This window comes from Sebastes umbrosus, chromosome 21 (assembly GCF_015220745.1).
Source record: "Sebastes umbrosus isolate fSebUmb1 chromosome 21, fSebUmb1.pri, whole genome shotgun sequence".
NCBI classification, from domain to species: Eukaryota; Metazoa; Chordata; class Actinopteri; order Perciformes; family Sebastidae; genus Sebastes; species Sebastes umbrosus.
In genome coordinates this window covers 3,758,927-3,778,502 of record NC_051289.1, presented here as the reverse complement: position 1 = coordinate 3,778,502, position 19,576 = coordinate 3,758,927, and the positions used below count along the sequence as shown (strand labels likewise).

Genomic DNA, 19,576 nt, shown 5'->3' with positions numbered 1-19,576 from the left:
TGCTTCCCACCTCTTCTGGATCATAAGTGGAACTGTGGCTGCTGTAACTGCTTATTACTGGCTGCTATTGTATATGTTAAATGGCTTTAAGTGTATTCTGCTTTTCGCACTCAGCTGCATTGTGAATTAAGCTAGATAAGAGCGCCAGCTAAATGCTGTAAATGTAAATGTAATTATTCCAGCATAACAAACTGATTCGGAGGGTTAGCATTTCAATGTGGCATTATAAAAAAAAGCCTGTGGAAGGAAATGCATTAAAGAGCGAGGAACACATAATAGCACGGGCTGTCCTAAGTATTTCTAATACGTGGAACTCCACAGCAGTAAATATTCTTGTTTTATGTTTCCTTTGTGGTTGCTTTTTCTCATTTCACACTTGACCAGTTGACCAGTCAGGACTGTGAGTGCAATAAATAATAAAATAAGGAAACATTCTGCTGTATAACTTTGCCACAGCCATTTATTTGTATTAGCAAACCTCAGTTTAAGGTCTGCAGCATGCTCCTTCCTGCTCTTCCCACACATCAACATGAAAATAGTCAGATGCTTCTCTTGATCGGCTATGACCTGGCTACTGATTATTTTCCATGGGAGGTCGTGGCACAGCGTGAGACACTCCAAAACAAGCGGTTTGTATGTTTTTCAGCAGTGTGAGTGCAGATAATTATCCAGGGAGACGTGTGATGGATTTTACAGGAGGAGGATCTGCAATTCTTTATCATCCAGCAGCTGTGCACAACACCTGGTGGAATCCTGCTGTGGAAACACTGGAAGAAAGCGTATATTCTGCACTTGACGGCAAGGGAGGAGAGAGGTGATGCCTTTTGAATACAAGGCACATATTGCATGATGATTGCAGCTGATCAGAATATAAGGCTGTGGTAGAAACTTCATGTATAGAATCCCATTAGAGTGAGCAGCTTGTTGAAATAAAAGGTTTGCAGGGCCTTTAAGAGAAGGAGTTATGTTTGCATTTGTTTAGAATCCAGCATCAAGTTGGCCTCAACCGCCACTTCTAAGTGTCTTGACTCTTAAAGACTGAAAACACGACCAAAATCACATCCAACTTCCTGTTAGGAAGACAGTGATGCCTTCAAATGCAGGGCACAGCCGTTGTTTTGATTGCAACAGGCCCGAGGAGCAGCGAAAAACATCCTCAGTGTGATGAGGAGTCTACAGCAATTTGATAGACTGCCAAAGAAGCTGTTCTCTGCAAACGCTAACTGCATATAGATGCTGGTTAATGGGCTAATTTACAGGCACAGGTGGTTTACAATGCGCACAGGCAAATTCTCCACTGCATCTCAAATATATCATCTGAAATGTACTCTAGGTTGCTGATATGCAAAGTGCTGCTGCTTTATGATTGCTTCTCTCTGCTGAATCGAAGTCTACGACACAATTAGTTCGGAATTTAGATTCATACTCTGTGCTGAAAGGGTTCACTGCAAGCTCCCTTTGAAATAAAAAGTGACCTTGAGTAAAACACTGGGTATCAACCTTCTGTAACGTATCAAAGTGAGAGCTAAATATGTGCATTTACTACAGCAATATGGTGCTCGGAAAAAAGCAGAAGAATTATCTCCCTACACTTCGAGATCAGTGTTTATTTCTGCCCGAGTGTAAACATTGACTTTATGCCAGCCTTAATAGAAATCCACACATTTTCACATTCAATTTAACACTTTTCAACAACCGCCTTGAAACCATATCAGTTTTATGGGAGGAAAAACAACACTCCAATCAACAGTTGTCAACTCACAGGAAGAATCAACACGTCTTAACACTAGAAAATGTGTTGTGTTAAACGCCATGAATGCATGATGATGTGTGCACAGGAAGAGGCAAGGGAATGTGGAAGTACCTGTCCCATTTTGGAGTTTTCACACACAAAGGTCTCATAAGGACTGGCGAGTTCAGGTGGGAACTCGTTGATGTCCAACACATGGACAGTGACGGCCACCCGACTGGTCAGAACTGGACTGTCTGGAGAAGAAAACACAACATAGAAGTGTTTCAATAAAGTGACACAAACTGACAAAAATATATATATATATATATATTTTTTTTTTTTTTTCACAGCACTGACATCATGTGGATATTGAAAGTACTGCCATCATGTGATAAGCCAAAGCATAAAGGTTTATCACTGTTGCAGTAGGTGGTTAAAGAGGCTGTCATGCCCGAGTGTCCAGTCAAAGCGTCCTTGAGCGGATGCTAAACCTCCTAACTGCTCGCCCACTGTAAGTCGCTCTGCTTAAATGCGTCTGCTGGAAAAACCTTTGATGTGTCTGGAACATGTCGATGCATAAATTGCACCCTGACGCTGCTGTTTTATGGCGCTTTTGATTGATGATGTAAAGGAGAATTAAATAAAAAACACACAGTAAATGCATCCCATGCGCTGCCTACAAATAAAGCACGCCTCGCATTATGGAATATGGCTCTTTGGAGAGGAGATTTTCTTTTTTTTCTGTTATGGGTTTTGGCCATAAGATGTGCAGCCCATATTAATTATAGCGTGAAAGCCCCCTTGAGAGGGCCCCACTTGAATCCGGGGTTGTTTCTTACAATGTTTCCTCACTGCAGGGGCACAACGGGGAAATGTTCTTTTTGTGCGAAAGCCCAAGTAAGGTAAACTTTATGGATTTGATGTGGGAATAGGCTTTGCGCTGCAGTGGGGGGCTTAGTGTGCACTTGTTTGTGTGAATGCCAGTGCATGGGTGCGTAGGTGGGTGGGTTTGTGTGTAGGTGGGTGGTTTAGAAGAATGCAGGATGGGGGTGGGGGGATCTGTAGAGTCGTCTCAAGGGGATTGGAGACGCATCCCCAGCTCAGTTACTAACCTGTCTCTGACCTTGATGGAAAAAGCAATCTTCCCACCGAGGTAAAAATGACACTGAGCATGGGATTTGCTGCTTTGCACTGACTGAACTACTAACATTGATGCTCCGCCAGCAAAAATACTGATCTTTTCTGTCGTCAAGGTCCCGGATTCTTTGGCCTCTAAAAAGTTTGAACGACTTCCAATCTAGATCGATGAAATGTGTAAAATGTCTTTAAAGTCCCAGGATTCTGGATACAAGAGTTTCCTCCTCGTCTCATCTCAAAAACTCATCCCTATAACTGTTGACTGCCTCTCAGTGTGTCATCAGTGATATATCTTTCAGCCCACTAGATGGAGCAATGGTATCATGATTATATTCACATCTTGACTAGTGTCAGCATTTCAGCCCAATAACAAATGCTCTATTTATTTTATTGAAACAGAATTCTGTGTTGCTACAGAATGCTTCGTTGGTCAGCCATAAAGTTGCCCAGCTTTATACTGCTTTTCTACTGGATATTACTTTTTTTGATTGAGCTCATTTTAATAAAAACCCAATCAACCACGCAAGCAAGCAATCAACCACAAATCTATAAAATGTGCTGCAACACAGAGATATATACTGCGGTTAGCAATCTGTTAAAAGTGCAACTGTGGACAGAATAAGTAAGTAAACTCGCAACACAAACTCCATCTTAAGTGTGAAACCGCACTCAATTGCTGTAAATAGATAGAACGTGTGCCTCCTCATTGCCTCCTGCCAAGGTTATTATTGCATTTAATAGCTCTTCCCCTCTCTTTGACTCCTAAAAATTGCCACTGGGCTTAAATGCCAAAACCGTTAATTTAACCCCGGCTCTTATTTAGCACGGCTTCTGCTGTGCTCTGTGTCTCAAGAGAGCAGCAGAGACTGCTCTCATTTTGCTGCATGACTGCAGTGTCTAGCAATGATCGGACAAATCTCTGAGGCTTTTTCGAAGTCTCCAGCTCAGGTGTTGCACTGATCATCGCAGAGTACACATTCCCTTTTTTTTATTCAAGGAAAATGTCACCCGACAACTCACATTGTCGGATGTTTTCCTTGGAGACATTGTAATGGGGAATAAAAGGTGTGGGTGGATAAATGTTGAAAAGCATTAGCAGCAAGGACACACAGTGGATGCAGAAGCAGGTCAAATCTGGAGGTCTGTAACAATTTATTGGAAACCGCTGTGCAGGGCCAAGCGAGAGTGCTCAAGACTGTAGAGAAGTCGGAACATTTTTTACTGTGCACGACCTCTCCTCATACAATGCATTATTACTGTGGGTTTCCAAGGTATCTTGCTTCAGTATTTATTACTGCTCTTCATGGTCTAAAACCCGACTAACAGACAGGCAACATCCCAACGATGCTAATAGAATGCGTCTCAGAGGAGCTGTAACAGCTATCCAATACTCCGAACACAAAGTTCTGCCAAATCTCACCCAAGGTCAAAAACACATTTGAACTCACAAGTTGGGACACAAACTCTGGGGTGCTGGCTTTATCTCTATCCCTGTTGCACCAGTTCAACACTGGCTTAGGATGTGAATTTTCTTCTTTTCTCTCATGGTGAAAATTAGGGCTGGGAATCGTTTAAAAAAAAACACGATACCGGTACCAATACCGGTACCCTTAAGATACCGATACCAATAGAGTACTTCATTCAATACCCATCATGTGAATGGAAGCTGTGTGTGTCCCACTGGCTGGCTAATCACCGCCGCACCGCACAGCGATGGTACGTGTCCACAGGGGCATTTTTGGATGCGAGGGATCGCCTCGCTTCCCAACATTGGACACTTGATGGGCTGTTTCTAGACACAAGGCACCTGATTGGACGAACGCTTTCCCACATGGGCTGCTGCTCCCAGCTTTCAATCTGAACCAACATGGCGTCTGGTTTGGAAACTTCTTTTCTCTCTTGGATTACGAAAATAGCTCAACGAAATTTGTTTTATGTGAGAAATAAGCCACGCAGTTGCTGAATCTGTCTTTATTTTAGATCGACAATGGTAAGTTTAAAAGTTTCTTGGGAGTTTCCAGAAGCGGCGGTCCCACCGGACGTCCCCTGATTTGCATAAAGTAGCCTAGACCTCAAATTTATGCAAATGAGGAGCAGCCAACGTGATGCCCCGTCTTTCAAATCCCTCCGGCGAGCGTGGAAGGGACGGATCCCGTAGACACGTACCTTGACGCCCTACCCGCGATGCCATGGTGGCGGGACCGTGTTGTTGCAGAAGCGTAATCCCCAACCGTTTGCTCTGTTAGCACCGTTAGCTTCTAGTCGCCGGCTTAGACATCTCCGTGTTTATAAAGCCATGTGCAGGCAAGCAATCCATGCTGTATGGGTTGTAGCTGCTTTGGGCCAATCACACGTCGCAATAAGTCAAAGAATGCTTGCCGTGATTGGCTACGAGCAAAATCATAGAAATAAGTATTTTTTTTTCTAGATCCGAGCACAAAAAGGATCAACTGCAGGTATCATTTGACTCGAGAAATTTTGATACTACTTTGGTTATTTTGGTCGATACCGTAAAGGCATTGACTACCGATACCCAGTCTAAGTGAAAATAGTCTCTAGAGGGGAACCAGAGAGTGCAGAGGACTGGATCAGAGGCTGACTTTAGGTAAAGTGATAATAAAGGAATGGATCACATGTGGGCGAGGGCAACATGTGCAGAATTACTGCTTGATTCCGGCGTCAAGTATGATAAACTGAACATGCAACGCCCCTGCACTGTAAAACCACTGTAAATCTCCCTCCTCCCACCACCCCGTATCCTTTCAGTCTACATCATCCTCCACTTCCTTGACATTTCTACACACAAGCCACACAAAGAAGCACACACACACACATTGAAAACAGAATTAGCATGTCACTGCCATGACCTTGAGGGGAAGTGAGTAATATCAGTTTCCAAGGCGACAATGACTCAAGTTTTAACAGCCCATATTTCACAGTCTGTCCTAATGAATATACAGCGTGTGTAATTTTGATTGAGCGCCAGCCTGCCTCTGGGATAATGACTTTGACGGTTCTCAGCAGATTTGATGACTTGATGACGATGGATTTGCTTATTTATCCGGAAATTTGCCCCACTTCCTTCATAAAAACATAATTAGCTTGATGACATGTCTTAAAGCCACAGCTCCGTGCTAGTTCCCTCTTTCACAACATGCTGTGACGGCGGGCTGCATCTGCTTGCTGTAAAAACTCTAGAAGGTTCAAATTTTACTGCGGTGTAAGTAAAAGTTGACTCTGGCAAGACAGGCTTCCTCCCAATGCCAATGTCATCAAAATGTGTTGGAAAAAAAAGATAGTTAAAAATGAAAACAGAGTTGGGGAGAGTATGCTAGAGGAGACAATGTCCTGAAGATACATCCCTCTGGGAGAGCCATCATGGTTTATAGTCACCTATAAACCTTTCCAGCAAAATGGGATTGAGTATTGACTTGAGTAAAAGTGTGTTAAATCCTTCACACAGATTATGGCGGTGGAAGGACAACGACACCTGCATGAATCACAATTGATCTTGTTGTCATACTCACTAAGTTTGGTCGCCACGACGGAGATATTGTGCTGGGCGATGCTCTCTCTGTCAAGGAGTTCATTTGTGGAAATGGTTCCCTCCACTGGATCAATGTCAAAGTAGCTGTCCAAGTCGCTCTTCCAGTCGATGGAATACCTGGAAGAAAATGTTTGTTTAATGGCGTCCATTTCCAACATAAACCAGAGAATTAAACCACAGTGATTTTCCCCTCTGGGCTCATGTATATGAGTTAGGTGTAATATAATGTTGGCGTAGCCTTCATTACTCATTCTGAATGGTCATTTCCAGAAAATGTGCTGAGGATCGCACATACATTCCAATCTTATAATGGGGCACATGTACTTTGGCCATGCTGAGCAAAGAGTTTTCTTGGGGAATGTAGATGAATTTTAGGCTCCGTTGAAACCGTATCAATCTCGCAGAGCCGATGTTCAACAAAAGGCATAAAATGTTGGTTTGGTGTCTGAGAACAGAGGGTACAACGTCCTCTCTGAGAAAACACATCTTTGGTCTTGCCCAGTCGCTCTGAATGCAAACTATGGAACACAAAAGAGATCTGAAGCCAAACAGCATGCCACTGACAGCGCCATTCATCATGTCATGCTATTTGATCTTAAAAGGCTATTTTTCATTAATAATTTTGCGATCGACTGACGAGTTCCCGGAGGAGAAAATATGCTGTTGTCCTTTATTCCTCTTCACAAGGAGGTCAGAGGGTTTGGGGGTTCAGTGCCTTGCTCGTGGGCACTTGGACTAATTTAATCTCATGGGCTTGAGCCTGGACTTTCCATGTGAAGGACAGCCTCTCTATGTCACATTTCTGCCTTTTTTTCTCATGGCAAGCTATTTGATCTTAAAAGGGTATTTCCCATTAATATTTATCATGCTTGTTTTTACACTCCAGAGCCTCAAACTGGACTTGAGTCATTAATAGAACGGGCCTAGCGTATATTCAAACCCCCAAGTCTTTTACTGTAATGAGAATCATAACAAAACCAGATTTTTTTTTTTACAAGCTTTGGTTCCAACAAGTTTTCTGTTTCGATTTTGATTCGTCCGCGTCCTCTTTTTAACTCTGTGTGGCGCGCAGCCTTGAAGTGAACATGATCGTGTCCAACATAGTTTAGTGTGAGCTTCTTTGATAAATATTACAGCCGAACTCCCATCAAGAGTTCAAAAGATCAATGGTGCACAATTTTTCCTCAGGGCACAACTGCTTTTTTAGGGGGGCAGTGGTGGTGTTATTGGAGTCAAGCTGCTATACTGAAGTGTACGTATCAGTGTGGCCCAGTGGTTCGACAGACTGCCTCGTAACCAGAATGTTACAGACTAAATCACAGGGTGTGAATGTTTTGAAATTTCCTTGAGCAAGAAAAACAAACCACGGCTTTTGCTATCGAATGGCAAAAAAAAATCATTCAGAAACTACATTTTTTTTGTGTGTTCATGCGAGATAGAAAAACATCAAAAATGTTTTACTTGTAATGGGTTCAATCTCTGAGATATCTTTAAGGAGAATAGAGCTCATCAACAGCTGTGGGAAAGAAATCACAGATCTAAAGAGTCTACTTAAGCTCAACTTGGTACTGAGAACTGCAGATATGAAAATTAATTACGGCGTTATCTCCTACTTCGAACTGCTGCAATATTAATTCAGTCCAGAGAAGATTACACACAATACACAAGGTGGTTTTAATAAATGTTTTAAGGGACAATTTGTGTTTATTCTTCACAGTTTTTGAGAGTTTTTGCTGCAGTAAACCCTTTACAGTTTGTGTCTTCAATGTGATTTAGACAAAGGCCAAAAGTTCAGTCTGTAAAAGTCATTCAAACTTAGGAAGCTCTTTAGAATCGGCCAACAATGCAGTATTCATGATGGCCCTTTGTTTCCCCTAGCTAGAGATAACTCAGCTCTATACTGCTAAATAGCAGAGACTAAAGTCTAAAAGCATAATTCCCTATGCATGGTGGGTCATTGGGTCTATTATTTTGAAGTGAAGAATGCAAGGCTGCTCTCTGAAGACACACAAATGAACAATGTCAGCTGTGGTATTGATGAATATTTAAAGTGCTGGAGACAAATACGCTTTTCCTTTTTGTACAAATCTGTACTTCTTCCGTTCTTTTGTTTTCTCTGAAATAAAATATTCATAATAAAATAACTTCTATCTATGCAACAGGTATGTTTTTTTTGCCATCTGTGTTACGCTTGAGCGATACATCTTCGAAGAAGCGTTACTACAAAGCAATGTGCCTGAGCAAAAAGTAGCTCCTGTGATAGAGTTCAAAAACAAAAGGGTTCTCATGCATTTTTTAAGAATGCACTTCTTTTGTCTTTGCCAATGACAGTCTATTGTTATCTACCACTCAAGAGTTATGGTGGAATACAGGATAGCGTGTGTGTGTGTGTGTGTGTGTGTATTTGTGGTAGCGGGTTCATAGCAACATAGAGAGATTGAGAAAGAAAAGGAATTGGCTTTCCTTGAGTATAAATCAGGATTTTTTGTCAAGCGTGTCAGATCTATACAGTCAAACTGAGCGCTGATGTTTGAATGTCCCACCTGATAATTACCAAGGAGAGACCAGCAGTGCCTTGTAAAATGATTTAGGACCCTGGGGACAATTTGCTCTATGGAAAACAATCAAAGTGAAAGAAATTAATTTTAATGTATAAATTAAAACTACAGAAAAAGCTGCATTAATATTCCGTTTCTTACTACTGCTTATGTTCTTTCTGTCATGTTCAATTTATATTGCATTAATTGTTACTGAACGATGTTGTCATTGTGCAATGTGCATTTACTTATTACTGCAAGTTACTAATTCAGGAAGTGGGTGAAAATAAAAGCACATAGGAACCACTTCCTCTGTGCAACTTGGTCCAATTTAATTACCGCCACTCTGACAAATACATCAACTTCCCTTTACAACAACACAAGCAACGTGCACAGTGTTATGTAGCTCCATAAAATAAGCACAACTATAGAATATAATCACCATTAATTAAGTTACGTCAATCATCCCCATCTACAAAATAAATATACACAAACATATCTCATCTTATAGCTTCAAAGAACTGCGTCCAACTTCTTGGAAACCGTTGGACACTCTATTAAGACAAAACTTTTCCAGAATGACAGCCAATTATATAATTTGCTGGAACCTAGCTAGTTCCTTGAATATGTTTAAGCCTTAGTGGATGTCAGCCAAATTGGGATACGTTACAGTATATATGCATGTTCCCTTTAAATTGGCCAAAAGAAAAGGGTTGTTAATGTCATTAATGCAGGTACTCTGAAACTGTGAATCCAACAGGTATGACGCAATAATAAATACAAGCTGCATGGCTGGTGAAGAGTTGACAGAATAATTCCCTCTGAAACTCAATTTTTAGCCTAAAGGGCTGCGTTTTTTGGGATGTCAGTAGAAATGAGGCATTTCTTTGAAGTTGACTGCCACTGTTGGCAAAAGCCGAGTTGTTCTCTTTAAGTTGTATGGCTAAGATATCTTATTCATTCACATTGTAGTGAGTAAATATGTAAAACAGTAAGTTCATTATCAAAGTAAAGTCAGATAATATCTGCACTCTAAAAATGAGGTTCATATATGCAAATACGAGGCCACTAATAATGTTATAATATTGTCTCTGTTCCATAACGTCACCGACGCATCCCGAGCTGCCAGGAGACGATGCGGGCAGGATTTTACATGACAATGTCAAACGTTCTACATAGATTGATTAGTCTTCTGATGAGTAAAGCTGACAATACTCTCAAGATTAAAGCCATGATGACATTGATGAATGGAGACTGGAGACATTGATGAATGGATTAGAGTTCTAAAACCTTCAATCACTGGCTGCAGTATCACAGTACTTCTCCCTTTAGCTCTTTTATCCTCGCGGGAGTACCGAGGGATATTTGGTTCGATAGTAAAGCCTCTCAAGATGAAGATGTGCGGTTCAGATCCCGGCGTACGTCATTCACTATCAGTGATTTCTATAGAGTAAGATCTAGTCTTTCTGAATAATATAAGAATACATACATAAAGCCTCCTTAAACTGTGAGTCACACTGACATGTTTTCTTTCTTTTTATTCTGACCCCTATCTGAATAAAATATGTATTTTTTCGATCTAAAGAACAGGACTTAAACCCTATACTGTCCTTTATGCATTCTGATGTAAATATTAGGAATTTGGACTGTTTGCTACAGACAAATAAAACAAAAACACATTAAACACAATCTAAATATGCCATGAGTAACCTAACCATAGCCAAACATTTGCTAATGTGGCATATTAGTCCAAGTGGAGGAATGCAGTTGACATAGCGTAGATGTTTCTGGCATATCATTTGAAATTTTCACGTGGAATTTGGAGCCATTTTGGTCCCTTTAGTAAAGGCATTTCGATAACTAAATACAACACATAGACTGTGTATATAATAAGTGGTTGCCGTGACGTCACCCATTGGTTTGTGGACTACGGTTTTGAAGCCTCAAGTTCGGTATTTTGGCCGTCATCATCTTGGTTAAAGGCTGTCACCATACTGTTTTTTTTGGTGCGGCTAAGTACAACCAAACTCTGAATAAGACATTTTTAGGCAACCAAATTGTTACGATTAACTTTCATGAACTGAAAACACACTGTGAAAGGGTTAAAGCTGTAATACGAAAACAAAGACAACTCCCAGACCGGACAACGCCGTGGTAGCGACCTGTCAATCACAAGGTAGCCCCGCCCCAAAGCATCCCCTGCTTTATGGTCTATTTGACTCTAAATAGAACCATAATTTACTAAATGAACATGATGCTGTTTTGAAGAAGACTTGAAACTAGCAATTGAGACCATAAACTCATGTTTACAATGTTTAAGTAGGCTCATTTTCTCATAGACTTCTACACAATCAGACACATTTTTGCAACCCGAGGAGTCGCCCCCTGCTGGCTGTTAGAAATAATGCAAGTTTGCAGGTTTTTCAGAACCGGAGTCGCCCACTGGTACAACACAAAGTAAGGGAGAGCAGGGTCAGTTGGGACACTATTGTATCGACTCCAAATAACCTAAGAACAATAAATCATTTGTAAAATTATTATTATGGTCATAAATTAATCAGATATGGATTTTGGCTGCTTTCTGAGTCTTCATCTGCCACTAGAGTAAACATTTACTCAGTGACTTCGCAGTTAGTCTTATTCAATTAGGAAAAGCCTCTGTCTTGTTTTTATCTGTTTTTTATTGAACTGTTATAAGCTAGGACCTTTAAACACTCCCAGGGAGCCCCAGGCTGAGCAGACACACTATGGACTTCTAGCATCCAACAAAAATTCAAGCTGCTAACACTACTATCAACTAATAGGTCAGAAAATAAGCTTTCCAACAATATGAATTTTGTATGTGACAACTAAAAACAGCATGGTAGAAGAAAAATAACAAAAGAGACTAGATTTCAAAACTGTAAATAAAATGTGAGGAATAGTCAGAAGGTCTCCACTTTGAGGTTGAAAATAAAAGGGTGTGGCTGAGTTTGAGCATAGTTGATGGCATTGTTGCTTTCTAACTTGCTAAACAAGCCCTGTCCCAATGGACCCCGCTCTCCCCTACTAAATATCACGTGCAAAGTGTATATTATGTTAGACAGGAGAGTTTAACTTTACCTGACTGGACTGCTGCTGGCATCTAAATCCTGTGCCGTCACCGCTCCAATAATGGTACCCGCGGGTGTGTCCTCGTACACATCCATCACATAGGAGGGCTTATTGAACACCGGGGGCTCATCCACATCCAAAACGTTAATCTTCACTGTTGCTGTGTCTTTGAAGGCCCCAAAGCTTTGGAATCGTGGATCCAGATGAGCATTGGAGGCATCTACCTTAAAGGTGTACGCCTTCTTGCTTTCAAAGTCCAAGGGCTGCAGAAAAAACAAACAAACAGAAAAGAGTCCAGTTAAAGTTACTTTTACAGTTTATTCTGAAATCATAATTGTGTCGTGGTACAGCAAGTTTCAGCACTCCTGCTGCAATTCATTTTCTCCGTAGCTTTCATCCTATACGCGCTAAGAGCACTTGAAGAAATGTAATAACTGAATATGAGCATCAGTTTTGACAGCAAGTTTGCCCTCCATTTATTTTTGTTAGTCTAACATTTTCAAGGATGAGTAACTGCTATCAATTGTCAACATCAGCCTCCTCTTATCCAATAAATTTCAGCAGCCTATTTGGATGATTTCCAATATTTATGTTGTCACTCAAAACACATTCAAAGTGTATTGTTCTCAGCCGCCTGGAGAGCAGATAAAGGAGTGAACACACAGATACGGGGATGATTACACTAAGTCTGTCAATTGATTCAAATATTTAATCGCGATAAATATTAAATTAAGCTTTTTTTATCTCTTCGAAGTGTACCTTAAAGGGAGATTTGTCAAGTATTTAATACTCTTATCGACATGGGAGTGGGCAAATATGCTTGTATTACTTGAAATTAATTAACAAAACAAAACCATGACAATTATTGTCCAGAAACCCTCACATGTACTGCATTTATCATAAAACATATGCTCAAATCATAACATGGCAAACTCAACAGCTGTCAGTGTGTCAGTGTGCTGACTTGAATATGACTTGCCCCAAACTGCATGTGATTATCATAAAGTGGGCATGTCTGTAAAGGGGAGACTCGTGGGTACCCATAGAACCCGTTTTCATTCACATATCTTGAGGTCAGAGGTCAAGGGACCCCTTTAAAAACGTCCGTGACAGTTTTTCTTTATACAGTATCCATGTGAGACAGTAGGTTATGACCAGGTTAATGTCTCACCCCCTCAGTGTGAGGAAGTCAAGCTGCACTTTCTTGGTTCAGTAGAGCTACGCCCCTTTACACGAGTTCTCCCAACAACAGCTTCGGGGGTTCATATGTTCTACCTCCTCAAGCCTCTGACATGTCAGCTCAGGGTCAATTAGTCCAAGGCGAGGGGTGGAATCTGCATCCTCGGCATGTCTGCGGCTGAGGTGTAAACATCCGACAGCAGTGACACCCGCGTTCGTGCTCCTGCCTGTCTCCTGCCCTCTCATGTGTGACCGACCGTACTTGGCGAGCTCGCAGTCGGTCACGCTCTGCTGGTCTGGAGTCACATGAGAGACATTCCTTTCGGTGTATTTCAAATTGACTAACATGTAACCACTATGGCAGCAATGCTATCTTCCCGCCCCAGGACTTGGGCTTCCGCTGGCATGTTGTTCCAAAAGACACCAAGTGAAAACAGCTGGTAATGACACAGCGAGATGTAAAGAGACAGTCAATGGGAGAGGAGAGGTGCACTGGAGGATGAAGAAGGAAAAAAAGAGCTTTTTTTGATGCAAGAGAAATATGGCTAGTCATCTGTCCATATTAAATGCACATGAATTAGCGATCTAATTAGAGTCCAACCACTAGAAATGATCAGAGGCTGTGCAGTCGTGATTTCACAGTGGTAGCAGATGCTTCTCGAGCCCTCTGTCTCTCCTCCATCTCCATGGTTTCACAGTCTCGCTGCTACAGCAGGTGTCCGTAAAAAGAAGAAAAAAAAAAAAAAGAGCTATGTGAAGGCAAGCCAATCTGAAAGCAATCATTGACCATCAACCACCATGATTGGTTTGATTACAGTGCGCCAGATGCAACTGGCTAGGCACAGCTATAAGATCCTTCAACAGGAAATACACTCTGTCCCTTTCAATCTCTCTCTCAAGAAGTGACAACACTGCGAGAAGACCGGGCGCCCTGAAGCAACAGTCACGTACAAAAATGAAATTCATCGCGGGTGTCATTCAAATGCTGATCCCTACAATCACAATAAAAGACTTCCCGCCAACTTATACCTACAAAGTAGCCTAAATTTTACAGCAGTCATTATTTCAGTCTCCTGAGCTCCCTGCTGGTTCCTCACAATTGTTAGAAATCAGCATAAAAGGGAACTCAATGTGCTTTGCTTCTCAAAGAGTGAGTTTTGGAATGAAAAAGCATCAATAATGTAATTACAGCATTCTCATTATTTGGAACTGATGTGATTTTCAACCAGTATGAAAAAAAGCAAAGTAAATAAATAACTAATAAGACGCCCTCTTGCACTTTACATCATATTGTGCCTGAACCGCCACATATAGACAGCCGTGCATAGCTCAGCTAAAATAGACTCCGCACGCAGGTGGAGGAGGAAGAAGGCGATGCTGGGGAGGTGGACAGCAGGAGGTGTACACCAGGCCTCATTAGCCAGCGTCTCACGGGGACGAGGAGAAAGCGTTGCTTTCCATCCCAACATGCTGCATCATTCCCCCACAGTTAGGAAACAGGCCCAAACTTTCAACCTTTATAACTATCTAATTTTCATGTAATCCTCTGCTACCCGAAGACAGAGTCTGTGGTGGAGTGTGATGTGTGAGAGAAATGCTCTTTTCACACACACACATTTGCAGTTTTGACACAACTCTCAGAGAAAGCATAAACTGGCATCCTGGACTTACATTTGACAAATTACTCTGCATTAATAATATTCTAAATTTAAAACGGTTGAGCATGACGGTTATTATTAATCAGGTGCAGGTGGGTTCAGTGAAGTGACTGGTTTGATAAGATAATTTAAGATTTTAGCTATTCATAGAGCTAAGACGTTTTCGGTCTTGTCACACCGCCTCAGACTCATAGAATTATAATGCTATAACTCTAAATTGCTGGCAGGCTAAGTCAGCATTAAAAAGCCAAAACACAACTACACACTTGTTCAAAAGTCAGTTAAGACTGGTTTGGTATAAGAAGTAGCCATAAAGCTTCAAACAACAGCTCAACCCGTTGTCATTACCAGGGCGTCAAATACTGATGCTTTGTCGCAGTCCTCACCGCACAAGGCACCCTTTATCGTTGATATGAGACGCAACGGGCTTTCCATTAACTATGTAATGTAAACCCATCTGCAGCAACAGTAAACTCTCAGGGAAAGAGCTGTGGTGAAACACAAGACTCTCATCCAGGAGGCTGCTGTTTGTGTCCCAAGTTTCACTTTCACGTTACAATCAGCTGTTCTTTGGTGTCCAGTATTCACAATGTAAAGTCACATTTTCACTTTACATACTTAGCAATTTTAAGCCCAACCATGTTGTTTTTTCTTAAGCCTAACTATAGTCGTTTTATTGCCTGAATCCAAGCAATTGTTTTTTGTTTGATTCAAACCATTAAAAGCATGTTAACTGCGACTGAAAAGTGACGCAAAGGGGTCTGGACAAAGCGTCAGTAGGTTATGTGGCGTGTTGGGATGAGAACGTGTTGGACCAGCCCGTTTGCACCAAAAGGTGTATAAATGCCACGATAATGCGCAATGCGTTTAGCATTTCAAGGATGAGTAACTGCCTTTCTTGATTTCCACGTGTCATTTGTACGCCATGTTACCTGTACTGACTGCAATGTAAATGCATCCATGTATAAAAGCTACACTATGAGTTAGTGTTGTAGTAAAAAGCGAGGAGGACCACCTATGTTGGGCGGTTGGGGAGGTGGATGGGCCCAGCAAACACCAGACTCTTAACCAGGAGACCCGTGTTTGAGACTTTGCATGGCGTACAAATGGCACATAGAATGGTATTTTCTACGCCTCCCTGTGAAACCGGGTTTGTTGGACAGCTAGAGAGCTAGTAACTGAAAGCTAGCTGGTGAGATAGCCACTGCTAGCCTTAGCTGAATGAAACTCAATTTCCCTTGCTGTATCTGTGATTGGACAATATCCATTTTGGTCACCCAACATCCTGATACTTCAGTTTGTTAATAGACATAACTTAAGACAGTTGTATCATTGAGAAAATAACAGCTAAACTCCTGCTACTGGTAACCAGCTTAGAGAGCTACTGTGGCCTAGTAAAAGAGCTGGCTGGCAAAACATAGAAGCATTTGATACCAATGAACACTGGAATGAAATAATCAAAATGTGGTTTATTTTCTTAAACACACTATGGACAAGAAAGCTGGAAGAACACAACTTATTTGTAGTTACTGCATTTTCCAGACAGAGTGCAGTAGGCTATAAAAAGACATTAACTGGAGGCCTTATAATCTCTCTATCTGTTACACAGTTTGCCGGCCGGCCTGCAAACTTTACGCCCTTTTATCTTAACTGCACTGCTTCTGTAGTCACCGCTGTCTGCCTTTGTAGGGCAGAATTAACCAATGTTAATGATCTTAATGTTAACATGCAACAGTGAGCCACTAATAACTTTTTATGAGATGCTTTCACTACTGTGCAAAGCAGATGCCCTCACTCTGATAACTGTTTTATGTGTGAGAGTCATTCTTAGTTGAGCAGATGCCTTGATATATAAATTATATAAGCTAACAGTATCAACAAACTCAAACTGATTATTTTCTCTATTTGCCAAACAGTTGAGTGCTTCCATTAACGCCACCAGAGGGCGTCTTGCATGACCTGAAAAGTCACTGCACTGAATGACATCACACATCTCTGTCAGATGATTTTGTACAAACATTTATCACAACTTTCAACTCCTAACAGTTAATTTGACATATTTGCCCATTGTAGTACACACTGTAGTGTTTAATCAGGATTGAAAGGTTTTGCTTGTAAAGGTACTCATTAAGTAGCAGCAAAGAAAAGAGATGACGCCGGAGGAACAAATTGCAGCTCATTTCCTCAGCAGATGGAGGAGAGAGAGGCCTTGCTGACACCCATGGAACAATGCATGGACAGGCATATGATTAACTGTCAAGCGAATCGCACAGATTAATTTACATATCCTGGTGTTGGGTGTAGAACAGTTACGTTGAGAACTTCGCTGCCTTTTTTAATGTGTCTGAGACTCACGACGGTCCAAGTAGCCTATGTCTGGGATATCTGTTGTTAAATAGGAATAAAATGGGGCCAGGAGGGGGTAATGAGAAACTCTGAGTTAATGAGAAGACGTGCTAATGTGTCAACGCTTGACTTGGGGAGAATCAAATCAGATCTGGAGGCCATAAGGGAAATTTCTCAGGAAGGGAAAAACGGCCGTTTCATTCTCCGACTGCGTGTATCATTTCGCGTTTTCCCCCCCTCCCTCGAAGATGACCTACTTATGCACACAGAACCAGTGCTGTATTATCCATATCCACACATATATTATCCTTAACCAAGTTGCATACACCTATACACGTTCAATTACGCGTTTGAAGTGTCTCATTATAGCCTCGGTCGTGATGCACCTTTTACGGGTTACTGCGGACACAACAAGGAAGTGTATCAGCGGAGGAATTTGTAAGGAGGACAGACCGAGTTCCTCTCATGTCAGTGCTGCTGCTCTTCAACATCACAACAGAACACACTTGAAATTCTAGACATGGTGCTGCGCCCTTTGATATGTAAATGTGCACCTTCATTGCACTGGCACTGATACTGAATGAAGGAACTTTTTTTTTTTTTTCCTGCCAATTGAACCTGTTATGTTCCAAGGGAATTTGTTAATTTAGAACGGGGAACTATAATCAAGGCATCACATTCTCGCAGGTACAGTATTAAGCTTCAAACACAATAAAAAAAAAAAGCCCTTACATCGTCAGATTCACGTGTGTGTGAATACCGAACAATGGATGTGCTCGTTGACGAGATGCGATACGAGGAAATCCATGAACTGGAATCCGTTTCTCACTTGATACTTTCGGTCTGTTTCTGGACCCCTCCCCCACAGCTTTGCTCCCTGCGCAAAGTGTTAGTTTGCAGCTGCTTTTTTCAGCTTGCTGGTTATTTTGGGGATGGGAGAGGCAGGATGATATGCATATTGAATAGGTTCTCAGTTTCTTTGTGTGTTCGGTTCAGTATTACGATAGCAGAGTTCAATACTCTCCTCAAACCTCAGCTACTCTCGCCCAGTAAGACCATCTTCTGCCAACACCGATGGGTGAGTCAAGCCTTTCCCCTTGAAGTATCATTATCACAGCACAGCAAGTCATTTTTATTTGTTTGTGCTGAACACAGGTATTACATGACGATTAAATTGGGTGAAAAACCATGTTTAATCTGTGATATGCAGAGCAGCCTTAAACCCATTTACCACACTATTATATATTTACAATAGCACATATGAATCATTAACACCCACTCACATGATTTATCCTTTGAGGGTAAATCAAAGCTAAGCCAGACATGCCTAGAATATCACACATCTCTAATTGCAGCTGCGCGAGCCAACACATTCCTCCGAACAGCAACATTAGGCTACGTCTGGATGGTTTATTCTAGCGTGGCCAAAACCACCTCCTGATCCCACATGACAGCACCCATCATCTGGAAGCTAAAGATGTGCCTGTTGGGTAGCGGTAAACGCTAATGGTTCTAACAAAACCCAATGAGCTAAACACATCGGATGCAAAGCCGCTTCAAGGTGAACAAAATCCACTGAGATTATGAGATAAGCAATTATGACTCAGTGGTTTGTGTCTGGTCTGGCGTCTCTGTTGCGAGTGAGCGCCTTCTTTATAAGGTCACCGCAGTCATTGACTGACAGTTCAGCAAGAGTCCGCCATGCAGAAGAATGCTAAGGACCTCGAGCCACCATTGTGCCATAAGCAGTCAACTGACCAGCGAGCACAATGAGCTTATCATCAGCAGAGAAAAGCTTACATGCCCCAGAGAGCGATTTGATGTCCCTCCGAATACTGGGGGTGTCCTAGCACTGTGGAGAGGAGATGCTCACTTTATTGTGCTGCCATCAGTCACATCGGTTCGTGTCCTTGGCTGCCTCGGAGCATCTCCATCCCCCGAGTACTCACAACAGTGGAGTGCCATCTGAGAGCCTTGCCAGCAGCCCTGTCCACACTGCAGCGGAGTGGAGTGACTGTGAAAGACTCGCACTGCCACTCTTAATAGGACAGGGTTAGCCATGGGATGAGCCCCGAGACACTAGTTTAATCTATTACACCCACGCCTCCCCAGGCCACCAGAGAGAAGGCACTTCATCGACTCCAAGCACCACCTCAGCCGCCTCTCTGTCACTCTCTCGCCTCTTTTTCCCTCTCTTTGTACTAATTCAAACACACACACAACACATGCATAACCAGACATAAAGACACAAAGACATGCACACACACTTATTGCTCCCTGCTTGGTTGCTTGGTGAGGTGTTATTCATCCGCGTTGGGCACCTGGATCTCCTGTTGTTCTCAGGTAT

The 19,576-nt window shown here is 41.9% G+C and overlaps 1 protein-coding gene across 1 annotated transcript in view; it reads right to left on the bottom strand.

Annotated features, from left to right (window-relative positions):
* Positions 1-19,576, bottom strand: part of LOC119480827 (cadherin-12-like) — a 112,708-nt gene that overhangs the window by 11,116 nt on the left and 82,016 nt on the right. The window contains exons 7-9 of the mRNA XM_037757431.1: positions 12,056-12,309; positions 6,397-6,533; positions 1,865-1,986 (exon numbers count right to left, since the gene is read on the bottom strand). Of these exons, the coding sequence (XP_037613359.1) occupies positions 1,865-1,986; positions 6,397-6,533; positions 12,056-12,309 (513 nt within the window). The remainder of the gene's footprint in view (positions 1-1,864; positions 1,987-6,396; positions 6,534-12,055; positions 12,310-19,576) is intronic.